General features: G+C 39.4%; 1 protein-coding gene across 2 annotated transcripts in view; it reads right to left on the bottom strand.

The window, feature by feature from the left end:
• Window positions 1-10,515, bottom strand: part of ANTXR2 (ANTXR cell adhesion molecule 2) — a 160,845-nt gene extending 150,330 nt beyond the window's left edge. The window contains exons 1-3 of one of the 2 annotated variants that reach the window (XM_005554964.4): window positions 10,438-10,515; window positions 8,598-8,669; window positions 6,440-6,511 (exon numbers count right to left, since the gene is read on the bottom strand). In XM_005554964.4, coding sequence (XP_005555021.1) covers window positions 6,440-6,504 — 65 coding nt within the window. In that variant the 5' untranslated portion in view covers window positions 6,505-6,511; window positions 8,598-8,669; window positions 10,438-10,515. Of the gene's footprint in view, window positions 1-6,439; window positions 6,512-8,597; window positions 8,670-9,436; window positions 10,156-10,437 lie in introns of those variants that run through there. The other variant, XM_005554963.4, reaches the window with a different exon arrangement.
• Between the last annotated feature and the right edge of the window lie 5,182 nt (window positions 10,516-15,697).

Genomic DNA, 15,697 nt, shown 5'->3' with positions numbered 1-15,697 from the left:
AGAATAAATTTAGGGAATGACGATGTTTTTGAGTTGTGACAAATTCTGACAAATGTGAAACCTGGAGAAGGGGAACCTAGAGAGTGTGAGTACAGTGTGGTGGTGAAGTGCTCACGCTCAGAACAGGCCTGGGTGTGAACCTCGGCTCTAGCTGCTTAGCAGTGTCACTTTGAGCATAGTCCTTTGATTTCTTTAAACATCTGTTCGAATCCTGGCACATCATGATGAAAATAAGGATGGTGTCCACTGATAACTACCAAACCCCATGTTAGCCTTGGCCTCCTTCCTATCCAATCATCAAAACAACAAGAAGAAAAGGAAAATGAAAAACTATAAATGAGAAAAAATTAAAAGGTAGTTGCAGATAGGTGATAGAAGCAAAGAAATAAAAGTGAATTGATAAAGTTATAAATACCCATTGTGTTCTTCTTACGTGTCAGAACCACAGTTAGTCCTTCTCATGCATTATACACATTTCCTTATCTCAAGATTGCTGTATGGTAGCAATAATTCACTCTTATTAACTGGCCCAGGAACTGGGCAGCAAGAGGTTAAGTAATTTGTCAGAAGTCACACAGCTAGTATGTAGCTCCTATGCCTGTTCCGCCCAAGGTCCAATCCCCGTCTTTTCATTAACAGAAAACCTCAGGACTCTCCATAGTAATGGTTGAATATGCTCTATTCCTGAATGCTTCTTCTTGTTTCCAACCTGTGAATTCCATTTTGATTCCAAGATAGTAACATTAATTTCAGCATTCTTTTTTTATAAATAATACATTCTTGTTGAAATAAAATCAAACCACATATATATATAAATTAAAATTGTGAAGGATTTTCCCACCTTCAATATCATGCCTAAGACAGTGTCATTGTTAACAATTTGCTGTATGTTCTCTAGACTTCTTTTCATGCATCTTCAATCACATACACCCCCCAACATATGAACAGTTAAGGATTTTGTTTTCTTTTTATTTTATAATAATAAAATCATACTGAGTATCTGCAACTTGCTTTTACACTTAATATATCTCCTATAGATTTTCTTGAAAATATGTATTGATTTCTTAATAACTGCATAGTATTCCATCCTATGTATGTTCTAATTTAACTATAGTATCATCAATTGATAAGCATTTAGATTGAATACAGTTTTTCACTATTATGTACAAATGCAGTATCCAATTTTGTATATAGCCCTACCTTTCCATGCTAATGCTAGTATTTCAGTAGGACCTAGTCCCAAAAAGTAGACTTACTGATAGGAACCTTCTAGACTTTTATAGAAACTACCAAGTTTCCTCTAAAAAGAATGTAGCAATTAATAAGTTACTTACTATATATAAAGAACAATTTTTCCACAAGTAAAATTTTAATTCAGCTTTTAAGAAATTAGAAAAAAAAATTCTAATTAAGAAATTAGAGAAAATTAGAAAAAAAATTCAAATAATAGAAATGTGTATATTGTTCAAAATTAATTAAGTGACTTTTCTATAATTTCCTACAAGTTTGCCTATGGAACATTTTTTTCCCCCAGTAATTCATTATTGTGCTCAGGTCAAACAAGTACAGGACATTTTCAATTTGGGGGCAAGTGTAATGAAAGGGAGTTGTAAATATTTATAACTGATTTGTAAGAGTAGGAATAAGAAAAATAGCAAATATAAAATTATTTATTATGTGGTATACTCACAAAAAAGACAATCTATGATGGCAGCCAATAACTAAGGTTCTGAAGTCATATCAGCTCAATCACTCATTCAGCAAATATTTATTGAGCATCTCCTGAGCATCAGGCTCTGTTCTAGGTATTGGGATACATGAGGGAACAAGACAAATGACGACTCCTGCTTTCATGTTTACATTAGAGTCATTAAGATAAAAATTAACTAACAGGACAACTTGAAAATGTGATAACCAAATACAGTATTGTAAGAGATTACTGGGGAGGAGAGGTGGGGTTCCTTTAGACCTGGTGGCCAGGCAAGGCTTCTCAGAAAAGGTGACATGTGAGATGAAACCTAAATGACGAGAATGAGCCAGCTAGGGGCAGATCTACAGCAGAGAAAGGTCCTAATGTGGAAACTAGCTCGGTCTGTTCAGGGAATGGAAAGACCACTTGAGCTAGACTGTGCCACACGATGTTGCAGGAGAGGACTGGCTGGGGCACTAGGATGGGGCGTTTAGGCCTTTGGGAAACACTGGCTTTCCAGTCTAAGTGATTAGATTGTTTTAAGCATGAGAGTGGAATATCTGCTTTAACTTTAAAAGATTATTGTAGCCAATATACTGCTTGCAACTTGTTAACTGTGTGTGCTTGGACAAGCAGCTTTTTCATTGTCAGTTTTGATTTCTTCATTTGTGAAGTTGAAGTAATAACAGTATCTATTACATGAAGTTCATATAAGGATTAAGTGAAGCAATGCATGGAAAGTATTTAGCACACTGCCTGATGCATAATAATTGTTCAATAAATGTTTTCAACTAAATCTCTGTTACAGTATTAGCATAATATAGAACTGAGTTTAATTCACTATCCCCAATTATGCAAAATAATAACTAAAAATACTTTTTTATTAGTCTTGATTCCAAATTCTCTACTATTGAAAGGCTGGGTATTTTCATACTGAATCAACACTTGGCATTTTTCTCTTACCTAACCCTATAATATATCCCTGGGCTATTTATGTGTATGTGTATCCCTCTACTCACACTCACACTAGATTACTTATCTTTGTGGTACCCCAGGTTCCACAGTACTCAATGCATTGAATATAAGATAAGCAAGTCTTTAGGTAGGTGGGTGGGTAGGTGGATGAATGGCCTAACAGATATATGGAGGGTAAAAATCATGAGAGCAAGAGAAAAGAAGGGAGTGTTTCAAATTAAAGTATTGAAAAGAATAAGGTTTTTAAGTTATGAGTATATAAAATGCATAACATCATCTTGGCATGTTTATTACTTTATTCATACATTTACATAGTACCGGATACCATGCTGAAAGCGTAACAGAAGACACAGCCCTGTGGTATGTATTTACTACCTTCTAATCTTGCTTCATCTCTACTGAGAATCTTTAGCAACACTCTGAGAAATATGAAAGAGCTACCTATTTACCAAGATTGTGAAGAATTATGAGTGCTAGAAACAAAATTGTGAAACCTGCAGTGCTTAACCTTTGGTTTTCTTTGCTTAACCTTTGCTTTCCTCACACACCCTGATCTATTCGTGAGGGTAATACATGACATCAAGATATTAATAGTTTGTATGTAGAATTCCAATTTCTAGGCTTTGAAACAAAGATTCACAATAGTTGTGGAAACATCTGTTTACTGATCTGCATATAACATGCAAATTGTTTTTTCACACTTAGAAGTGTGTAATGGAAGAAAAGTGACCCTATATCCAAATATAGAGGACCATAGAATCTTGAGAAGTTACTGATTTAATTAAATAAAATTAGTAAAACAGCAATATAGAAGAAGAAAATAATGTCCTTTATTGGAGGTTGTTCTATGCTATAGAAAGTAACTTTATATGCATTATCTTATTTTGATCTTCACAATAACTCTAAGAAAACATGGCAGATTTTATGTCCTGCACTTCATGGACATAAAAACTGATACACTGATATACAATTTGCCCCAAGTTTACAAATCAGTCAGTGGCAAACTGGAACACCAGCCTAGGCATTCTCAGTGTTATTTTCTGCCACCCTAAACTAGTTAAAAATGCCACAAATAGCGAAATTTATTAAAACTTCAAGTTTTTATATTTAGGAAGAGACGGAGGAATCAACTATGTATAAAACAATTTGCAAATAGTGTTATTAAAATTCCTCTTGGAATATTATAAATCCTTTTAAGCAGGGCAATATTTTCTTTATGTAAGCATGATTCTTGTCGGATCATTAAAATACTGTATACTGCCTAGCTCCAGATGATAATAATAGTGATAAAGCCCTTATCTCTTGAAAACTTATATACGAGACTCTGTTCTAAATACTTCACATTCATCAACCTTCATACATGTAACAATTTTATGGGGTAGGTATTACTAGCATCATCTTCATCATTGCCGTCATTACATAGATGGAAAAACAAGAGGCATACAGAGGTTAAGCAACTTGTCCTTAACCATTTGGCTAGTAAATTGGAAAGCCAGGATTTACACACAGGTAGATTCGGTCTAGTGACTCTTAGCTGCAACATTATGCTGCCTCTTGAAAGAAAGGCCTCTTCTGTAACCTATTTCAGTGTCTCCCCTATTAGATTCAACCATTGATGAAAGAAGAATCACTAACGCAGGTTAAAGATTTAAACCCCTTCCATGCATGTCTAAGCAACACCAATCTGGTCACCCAGTGACCTACACTTCATTTTCAAAGTGCTGAGGAACTGTATGCAAAGTGTCTAGCAAAGAACCTGGCACAATGTTTGCAGCTATCAATGACTGAGAGTTTCTACAAGTCTGGCATGGTGCTAAGTGTTTTTCTATATATAGGAATGCCATAAATGTTAAAATGGTTCTTTTTTTTTTTTTTTCTTTGGATAGGCTGGATCCAAAGCTGTTTCTTTGGAAATTAAGCTAGGCAATGGAGAAAATTTATTTTCCTAAAGGCAAGAACTGTTAAATCACTGGGTGTAGAAAGCTGCCACACATGGGTTGTGGACTACCATGGCTCAGGCTCCTGATGAGATTCACATCCACGCAAGAAAGTAAGGAGGGCCATTATCCTCAGCAAACCAACACATGAACAGAAAACCAAACACAGCATGTTCTTGTAAGTGGGAGCTGAACAATGAGAACACATGAACACAGGGAGGGGAGCAATGCACACTGGGGCCTGTAGGGGCTGCAGGGGAGAAAGAGCATCAGGATAAATAGCTAATGCATGGGATGGGTTGATAGATGCAGCAAACCAGCATGGCACACATTTACCTATGTAACAAACCTGCATGCCCTGCACATTTTTCCCAGAACTTAAAATTAAAATAAAATTAAATTTAAAAAAAAAGAAAGAAAGGAGAAGTATCAATGGGAAGACAAGATCCTAGGCTACACTCAGCATCTGCAGAGAGATTTCCTCTCTAGGAAAAGGAAAACTAAAAGCGCAAAGATTAAAATCTTATATGGATAATTTTCTAAATCAATTAAGTGAATTATAAACAAGCTCTCTCCCCCAGTTTCTTTAGATATCATAATATCTTTCTTGACCTTTTCAAGGGAAAATTTAATTTACAAAAAAACTGTTTTTACAGTTAGCTTTTCAGAAATTCACATATCATGCAAAACAAAGTATACCAGCTTCGCTTGCTAAAACTACAGTTCGGAGAAATTTTATTTCAAAATAACAGGAAACCACTCATTCATTCATTCAACAAGAATTTATTGGCCAAAAACTAGCTTACATACTCTGTGTTAAATAAAGTAGACATAAAAATGAAGAATGAAAGCTCCCTCCCACTATGTATCCCATTCTTTAAAATATGTCAGTGAGGTGGGGTGTGGTGGCTCACACCTATAATCCCAGCACTTTGGGAGATCAAGGCAGGCAGATCTCTTGAGGTCGGGAGTTCAAGATCAGCTTGGCCAATATGGTAAAACCCCTATCTCAACTAAAAAAATATAAAAATTGGCCAGGTGTGGTGGCATGTGTCTATAATCCCGGCTACTCGGGAGGCTGAAGGATGAGAATTGCTTGAACCTGGGAGGTGGGGGCTGCAGTGAGCCAAGATAGCATCACTGCACTCCAGCCTGGGCAACAGAATAAGACTCTGTCTCAAACAATAAAAAGAACATAAAATATGTCAATGACTATTTCTAACTTGTCATTGACACTGTTTGAATGACATAGAAATGGTCTTATGAAACACTGTGACATTGGTTTGGAAAAAGACACCTTGTAAAAAGCACTAAGGTGATCAGATAGATAGATAGATAATAGAGTTATATTGATATACATATTGATATATACTGAGTTCCTTTATAAAGGTGAATACATTCAGCATCAGTGGACCTCAGAAAAAGACCAGAAATCCAGGATGTCTGCTGAATCTAGGAAATTATCCAAAAGGATCCATATCTTTCTCCCCCTCAATGTTCTTCAAATTCCTGGTTGATTAATATATTATGTCTAAACAAGAAAAATGCAGAACTACTTACAGTAACAGAGAGGCCGGGGAAGGTAGGAAGTAGTGAATATACAACTAAGGGATCTAGATTTCACTGCACATTCCACAGCCACTATAAATGATATTGACTTTCAGATTAACTGCTCTTTTATAGTACTCATACCTCCTTTCCCTTCTATTAGAGAACTGAATTGTCTGTGCATCTGCTCGATTCCACTGAGAGGCCTGAATCACCACTTGGAAATATCAATCACGCCTTTAAAATTCATCTCTACTAAAAGCCTGCAGTGAAACGATAATGCACTAACCTGTCTCCAGTTAATGGCAAAATAATAGTTGCTTGAGAAGAAAACACAATGAAAGATAATCTCATTTCAGGGCTGCAAAATAAGAAAAGAGGCAGTTAAAACATTTTTAAAAAGAAATACTGATACAATACAGATGTATAGTTACGGAGTTTCATTTAAAATTGGTCTCCCTGAATGGTCCAGTCTTCTTTTAAATGGCATTTCCTAAGTAAATAGATGAACTCTGCTTAACATTGTTGCATAAGTCATGTTGGATTTAGTCAATGCTTCCCAGCACTCACATACTCCTCCATGACCCATAAGGACTTGCATTTAGAAAGAGACTAACTGAAAAGATAAATTCTATGCTGATGTAAAATTCTTTCATAGAAAATTCCTCTTCCCTTGGTGTTCTACAACATTTCCTTTAAAGGAGGCCAGGCCCTTCAAAATGATTATGGTTATCAATACTTAGGGCTGGAGAGTACCCAGTTTGACTTAATGACCATAACTGCGATATGAGTCTATACAAAAGTCATCCTGAAGTAAGACTACTTAAAGAGTCATGGAGAATGTGAAAGAAACTGATAAATCACTTTCTGCTTAGGCATTTTTTATTTTCTAAGTCTCAAGCATCCTATTTTCCATTGGCAACAAGTGCCCCAGTCAGCTATTTCTTTCAAGTTTTAGGCATTTCTCTCACAGAATGGCTCTTGCTTCTCAGACACTCTCTGCAACTATTACTAAGGTCCAAAACTGAAGATATGAAACTAGAATCTATAAACTGAAAACCAGAATGCTCTCAAAGGCTTCTACATGTTATAAAAGTCAGTCTCTTCATTAGTCACCCCTTATTCACTTCCTACAATATATTGTTAGTAACTGAGCAACTAGGCTTGAGCCAGACAACTGTGTATTATAGAATTCCAACTTAAAAACCAGATCAATGAGTAAGATAAGAGCTTGCTTCTTTAAAATGTTGTAGTGATGTGATTCATTGCTTTTGATCAGAATCTACATGACACCCTTTGCACATTGAAGGATTAAATTAGAAAATTTATAAACAACTGTTTGTTCTGCCTTTGACATTTAAGGATATAGGATCTTGTTTGTTTTTCTTTCCTAGACAGCTTTACCTCAGACCCTGTCCAGAAATGAGTGTTAAACTTGGCTTCTTAAGCAAGGGACTGATGATTGAACATGGACAGGCATACATTTTTATAGGGATAACTTTACTGCTGCCAATAACTGAAAGCAAGGATTGCCTAGGCCTCTACAGATTGTTTGAAGTTACTTGCAACATGACTTTCAAAATGTTTTGATCATCCAAGCCTGTTTTACAGAAAACATTTGGGCTAACAAGACTGAAAGAAGCAATATTTAATGATACAGTTCCTATTCATGTCCTTTCCATTATCTTGATAAACTTGTGTTTGCTCATTGCATTTTTTCTTTAAAAAAAAAAAAAAAAAGAAGGAAAACGCCTCAAAAGCCTAGTGTCCTGAGGTCCTGAGGTTATTTTTAAATCGGAGATGCCACTAATTCCTAGTTACCTCTAAATAAGAGAGTAAGCTGGATTTCATACCAGTAATGCTTTTTATAGGAGAGGAAACCAGTCTTTCCTGGTGATGCTTATTGCATATATAGAACAGTTAAATTTTAAACCAACCACACACCCACACATTGTGTAAACACAAGTCGTTGCTTTAAACACACACACAAGTGCCTTTTCTGGTAGTGGGTTATTAACACATGTTCATTTGAAGTTTTCCAACACTTTTTGTTTGTTTTAATGAGGACTTCTATAATGCTAAGAAATGTGTGGAAAGGAAAATATATTATGGATACTATTCGCATAAAATTTATTTTTTAATGTGATAAATTATGAGAAAGCATAACTGAAATTCAAAACAGATGAAAATTCGGAAAGAAAAAGACATTTGGAAGAGTATTTGAAGATGCTTCCTCGGAGTCTGAGCCAAGTTTCTGGGATCCAGATGAAATAATCCCTCAAGGATTGAAGGGCTGTCCTAATAACACCATGTGTGCAATAACGACCTTGAGGCACTTAAAAGTAACATTTCAGGAAAAGTTTTTCCCATAAAAGGTTTCAGAAAAGGGAAATTCTACACTTTGCTCTACTTCTCCACTGCCTAGAAAAGTAAAATAAGAAAGATACCTCACAAATCTCTCCGCAAGTTGCTGGACGAAATTGTAAATTTCAATCCAGTTATTTGCCACACTCCCAGACCTGAAAGATGAAATTGAACTGATCAGAGAAACAAAACACGGAACTGAAAAGTAAACATGTTGAAATGGTTCCTTCTTCAATGTCACGAACATGGGGGCACCTGGCCTCTTTGTCAAGCTAAGTAAGGGTATCTGTAGCTGAAACTTTGGTGCTACCAAGAGTTAAAGAAGTCAGCCCCAGAGCGAGACTCCATCTAAAAAAAAAAAAAGAAGAAGAAGAAGAAGTAGTAGTAGTCCGCTCATTTTCTGGGGGCAATACCTGCCTGCTAATTGTTTATAGTGGAACCCAGCTCTTCAGAGTAAACACAGAAACCTTACTTCGCAGGAAATGCAAACCACATTGGGCATGTTAACCCTAGGCTTTTCCTGGCTCCAATGAAAGCGCTATGATTAGGATAAAACCAGGCAAACTTTAGCCTGCATACGAGCGGGGGTCGAGGAGGTGGGTAAGGACTAAGTGGCCGATGGAGCTGGCCCGCAACAGGCCACATTCCCATTTCCCAAGAGGCCCAAAGACTGGCAAACAGTGAATACCCTAACTCCCCAAAGAGCCAAGTAGCCCACGGCTCCAATCACTACCTCCCACCCCACTGATCTCCGCCTACACAGATCCGAACCGCTTGCCCTTTGGAAGAAGACAGCAACAGGGCACCCCTCCGCGGGTTTCCAACACCACTCCCCGGGGCGCGCACACGCATCTCAGCCTCAGCCCCAGCTGATCCAGTGCAGCCGTCACCAGGAGACCCTGGACGTCCCTCGCACACTCACTTGTCCAGGACGAAGTAGAGATCAAAGGCTCTTCTGCAGGAGGGCTGCTCCTGGGCGCGCAGCAGCCCCCCGGGACCGCTGAGCGCCAACAGCCACAGCCCGGGGAACAGCCAGCTCCCGAGGCTGCGGGCCCGGGACCGCTCCGCCACCATCCTGCGGCCGGGGGCCTGAGAATCCCTCCCGCTCGCAGTCTCTTCAGCTCGGGAGGGTCGCAAAGGTGCCGGGAGTCACCCGGGACGCACTCTGGGGCGGGGGGCGGCGAGCAGCTGAGGCGCCGGCGCCTGCGGCAACGGGACCCACCAGCTGACAGAGGGAGGGAGAGAGGGAGGTCCTGAGAGGACAAAGGCAGTCTCCGCCACCGCCGCAGCTGCCGCCGGAACTCTTGACGAATCCCAGTGGAAGCGCGATCCAGTCCTCCCCCTCCCGATTCCGGAGAGTTCCTGCAGACAATGCGGGCCCACGGCGACAGCTCGCGAGATGAGTTCCTCTCCGGCCTCGGGCCGAGCCTCCAGCGCCCGCCTCGGACCCGGACCTGGAGCCCACCCCGCCCGGAGGGCTGAAGTTCCCCCGCTGCCGTGCGCTTCGGGACAAGGGGTCCCTGGGACGCGGCAACGGCAGAACAAACTAGGAGTGGAGATCCTTCTCCTCCCGCTCCCTTCCTCCGGCAACCCCAACTCCCTCCGCACTCCGAAACTTTCCTCCCGGTGCTGGACTCTGGCACTGCGCTGACGGGCCGTCCCCTTTAGGGGAGGAGGCTAGCTGGCCCTGGGACTCCCGGCTGGAGAGAAGCCACGCCGAGGCCAGGAGCGCGCTCGGGCCAGGTCTAGGCTGCGTGTGTCAGTGTGCGCCCGGGGACGAGGGCGGGGCCCCAGCTGAAGCCTCCGAGCTACACACGCACACTTGTGGGTTTCTGCCGAGTTGAAGATGACTAACGCTTGCCAGATTTGGGAAAAGGAAGAAAGAGTTTAGAAAAACAAAAGTTCTGTAGAAACTAGACATACCCGTATATCCTGCAGGCCTGGCCTATTTTAGCAGCTGTGCTAAAACAGCCCCTTTGCGTGGTTTACAAATCCAAGACTAAGGATTCCATGGGAGGTGACGGCCTCCTCACTCCTCACTCCACCCCACCCCCTACTACCACAAACACTCTTTATGAACTTCCTCTTTTTTTTTCTAAAGAAACCTGCTTAGTTTTTGGGTTTTTTTTTTTTTTTTTTTCTAAAAAAAAAGCCAAGCCAAGGAAAGGCCAGAGTGGGGAGTGGGAGGGTATAGCAAGCCTCTTTGGGAGTGGAAAGTTGTACCTCAAAATATTTCAGCCCACTATCATTCCCTGCAAGCTCCAGTTTTGGAGAATTTCAGCTTTGGGCAAGCTAGGTCTCCTTTGCAAAACTTGTGCAAGCACTCAAGTTGGTGCACAAATCCTCTGTCTACTAGTTCTGCTCTCCCTCCCTCCTCTGTCTTCTCCTCACCTCCGTGACTTCTGCCCTCCCTTAGTCAAAACTGGCTTTTAGAACCTACTACCTTTTCATTTTTAACAAAATCAATGCTTTATGTAGTACTTACATATACATCTCTTCTGTTTGTTGCCGTATGTATTTAACTTTTCATTTATTATATTTGATATACAACCAGATATGTCAGCTCTTTGAAGATAAAAATCAATAACTTTAACAAACATTCACTGAGTGCCTATTATTTGCTAGGCACTATTCCAGAAATGGAGGTTAGTGCACAGAACAAGATAACAAGCCCTTGCCTTCATGAAGCTGACAGTCTGGCTGAAGAGTGAAAGCAGACAATAAGAAATAAATACATAAGCAAGGAAAACATGTCCATATTAGAAAGGTGGCTTGCAGAAACTTAAAATATTGTGATGATAAAGAATGACTGACTCGGTGACTAACAAAAAAGACCCAGTCATTCCAAGAGCTCTAAGAGGAAACACTTGAAGTTACTGCAAAGGTCCATAGACATTAGCTTAGCATATTCAAAAAAGAAAGAAAAAACTGTGTGGCTGGAGCTTTACAGGTAAGATGATGTAAGAGAAATAGGCAAGGGCCAGATTATGTGATGCTTTGTTTACTGAGATAAGGAATTCAGATATTTTATATTGAGTGTGATAGGAGACAAACAATCCTGAGGTTCATAAATTTGGAAAGGAGAACTTCATTTCTTATAAAGGGTTACAGCTGCAGGCTGGACTTCTTGACAGGCTGGGAAGTGTAGCCTCTGGCAGAGATAAAAAGCAGGCACTCTGAGGGAGGTAAGGGTGGAACAGGAATTTATGCTGAATGAGTTGGCCAAATATACATATTCAACAGGTTATAGGAGGAACTACGAATATTCCTGAAGCAAGGGGTATATGAGCTATGCATATTTCTGAAGCAGGTGGGTTAAGTTTTCACATCAAAGTGAACATGGGACATATACAACATGCATGTTTAGTAAGCAAACATGCTTTTAAACATATAAACATGCATGTTGCCTATGTCTCATGTTCACTTTGAGGTGGAGACTTAACAATTAAATGTATTATATTTAGGCCTTGTATGTCAAGAGGTGAAACAGAAGACATGAAGGCGCTCAGTGCCACAGCCTCTATAAACCGGCCAGAACCAGTCTGTGGTCAGTGGTCTCTTATCAGGAGAAAGTTATTAAAATCAGTCTCTTGTCCAGTCAAAGCTGTAATTATGGCTCATAGAACAGGGGTAGGTGTGGAGGATTATTTAATTAGTGTCTTGCAGCCAGTAAGATGCAATTGTTTCAATATTGGTTATCTTGAGGCCAGTGTTTGTTTAGATGCTAGAGAAAAAGAAAACCCTTGTGGCAGTTAGAATAGAGTTTATTTTTTTAAGTGTAGTGGTAGTTTGCCTGGCATGGTCTTAGGTCTTCTTTATAATTTGATGTCTTATGGACACAGAGTACATTCTGTCAGTCTTATCATCTCTATTTTAACAAAGGCAAAATGAAATGGTACCTTGGACCATCATCACTATAACAGCTAACCTGAGAGTTACGAATTGATGAAAACTTCAATATATACAGGCAGACCTCCATTTTGAAAATATGCTCACTACAAATGTCAAAGATTGAATGGAGGGTGGCTAACATCCCTTCTCACTCTTTGCCGACTGGTCACTTGGGGATGGAAATTCCACCACTATCAACTGCATCAATCTGCCACTTTTTACCTGATGGAGTGAGGAAGATACTGAGGGGCAAGGGGTTAACTAGATGGAAGATAACTTTCACTTTTGTAAGAAGGAAACATACATTCCTTCTTTTCACTTTTGTAAGAAGGAAACTTCCGTTCATATGTTTGAAATATAATTTTCAAACAATGAAGCCCTAGAAGAAAGTCCTTAATTAGTCCTAAGACTAATTAAGAAAGTCCTAAGAAAGTCCTTAAAGCACCTTAATTCTGTCCTCCTTGGTTTCATCTTTTCTTGAGGTTCTGACATTCTGATTACTTCTGTAGCCCTCCAGTCTCCAAGTATGTGTTGCCACCTCTCATTTCACATTTGGGTCCAACCCGAATGCATAAATCTCCTTGACCTCCCATAACAGAACTGAAACAGGCTGACATTTTCAGGAAATTTCTATCAACAGCTTATTCAAGTTTGGAAGATTTTTACTCACTGCTGGTTGAAATTGGTTTCCATTTTCAACTTTAATCTTAAGACAGAATCAAAGACATTATATGCCACATCAGCATGTTATTGAATAAAATCTGGGGAAAAAAAAGTATGCTAAAAAAAAGTGACAATTAGTTTCATGTTAGAAGGAGACAGAAGGCAAAGAAATATGAGACATGATCCTAACTATTTACTCTAACCTCCTGAGGAAGTATTTTGAAACTCACATTTGTTGGTTTCCTTTATCCCTAGCTTCTTGACTAATTTCCTGCTCATCTTCTGGGACTTCCCAAGCTGTTCTAAGAATCCACCTTGTCCTAGGCTCAAACTAAAGCAAAACACCTCGAATTTAAAACTCATTCTTCCTCAAGATTCTCAGGCCTTCTGAGTACCCCCACTCAGTTCTTCTTTCTTGAGTACAAGGCTAGCAGAGATTATTGACATACCAAAAAATAGTACCACTCTTTTGTTTATCTGTTTGCTTGGGTAAAGAATTCATCCCAGTCCTGAAGCATTTTTCATCTCACTGGCTTGCTCGCGTAAGATCTACAGCAAAGCAAAAAATGGCCTCATCTGGCCCAGACCAATAACTAATCAAATCACTTTCATTTAATAAAAATTAATCAGAAGATCATTAATTACTGGGGCGACCAACTGTCCTAATTTGTCACAGACTGAGGGGTGTCTTCCGTCCCATGGACATAGGATTTTCCACACTACAACTAGGGCAGTCCCTGGGATAGTTCCTGGCAAGCAAAACTGTTGGTCATTCTTTTCCTAAGCAATAATGAGGGAAGGTGAAAGCAAAAGCAGACATGAAAATCTCTCCAAGCCGTGAAAAAGAACTGGTAGCAACAGCAGTACTTTCCCTTCTCCTCCATCAGTGAGAGTACTCCAGGAATTATATCAGCTGGAGAATAGCCAGATAAGGTTTCAAACTGACTTTTGTACCATGACAGCATGCTGGGACCCTGTTTAACTTTCAATTTGATGTCAAGAATGGGAGGGATAATGCAAATTTTTTAAGAGAGAGAAAGAAAGAGAGACTCTATATTGCATTATGTAGGTAAATAAATCTAAAATGTTTCTCTTTTGTCGAATTATTTGTATGTCCACTGAATTATTTGGCTTTACAATCCATGAATGCCCCCACTCTTTGAAAATTATTATTTGTATTAAATCAAACTGCTAACTCAGTGTTAGAATGTATCACCTTATTAATAAAAATGCTAATGAACCTCAAAACATTTTAAATACAGTTTAATGCAGTTAGAATAGCTTGAGATTGACACCTGATGATTTAAAGTCTTCACTAGACCCCCATCATTGTCCTTTTTTTTCCTACCTGCAGAGCTCCGATGGACTACATGTTAAATTACATTTAATTACTTATTTACTGGTCTTTTATTACATTTAACAAATGTTTACTGATACCTACTGTGTATCTGGTAATGTTTTAAACACAAACTCTTTCTCAAGCAGTTTGTATTTTCAATCTCCTATCGCTAATTTATTTCTGTCACCCCATACCCCAACAAATAAACAAACAAAAAGGCAAATAAGCAACAACAATAAAAGTATTCTTTATGTGTAAAAAATTATATAATCTATATTATTTACAAGTAGACATCTTTTATGGCATGCACGACTGTAGACGTGACTCTCCTGGAAGTTGAGTACCACACTGAAAATGATTCATATTCATGTCACATGGGAAGTGATTCATTATATAATGTCTACAGTGATTCAGAGGAAGAAAATAAATTTTCACTACCTGTAAGTGATAAAGCTTATTTCAACTTTTATCAGGTATAGTCATTAAAGAACTAGATTTCCTCAATGTCTGAACTAGCTCCTGAGAGTGAATAAAATGCTTTTGGAAGGTGCGATTGCGTCTAAATTAATATCTGCATGTATGACAATAGGGGTGCTAACTAATGTTAGAGAATGATTACTAACATCGGCATTTGGGACCAAATGTGTCTCAAATTGAGTTTCTCAGAAACAGACTTGAGATTCGGAGATTTGCATGCAGGAGGTATATTGAGGCATGTAGCAAAGCCTCAACGAAGGGATGAGGGAAGCAGGAATTGTCAGAAGGAAACTTGAACTATGATGGAATTCCAAAGGAGGCTTCAGCCAACCACCAAAGGTAACTCTGGAGCTGTGATAGCCTTTCATAGTTGCCCTGAATTGAGTGAGACAAGGGAGCCAGGGTTTTGTTTCCCCTCATGGATCACTCACTAAATGTGGGCTTCCCCTCCACAAGGGGAAGGCATAACCTTAAACAATGGCAGCTTCTTTTAGCTTGGGGCAGTTATGAGGAGAGTTGTGAGCAGTTAACAGAAAAATCCTGGCTGTGGGGAAATTAGTGTTTCAGCCCTGAAGGAGGAATCTAGGTGAGGCAACTACAGCACTTACAACTACAGCATCCAGAATATCCAAAAAAACAAAAAGCCAAGACACCTGGCAGCTAGTTTGATGAAAGTCCTATCTCATGTGCAATGTCAGACCTTCACAACGCAGCTCAGGCTTGGATTGGCATCCTCGAATGCTAAAGTCATGTAACTGCTCGCTTCTCTCATGCCCTCTACCTTAGCCTTGGTGCAGGTCAATTTCTCAATTC

Source organism: Macaca fascicularis, chromosome 5 (genome assembly GCF_037993035.2).
Source record: "Macaca fascicularis isolate 582-1 chromosome 5, T2T-MFA8v1.1".
Taxonomy (NCBI): domain Eukaryota; kingdom Metazoa; phylum Chordata; class Mammalia; order Primates; family Cercopithecidae; genus Macaca; species Macaca fascicularis.
This window is presented reverse-complemented; position numbering and strand designations above follow the sequence as displayed.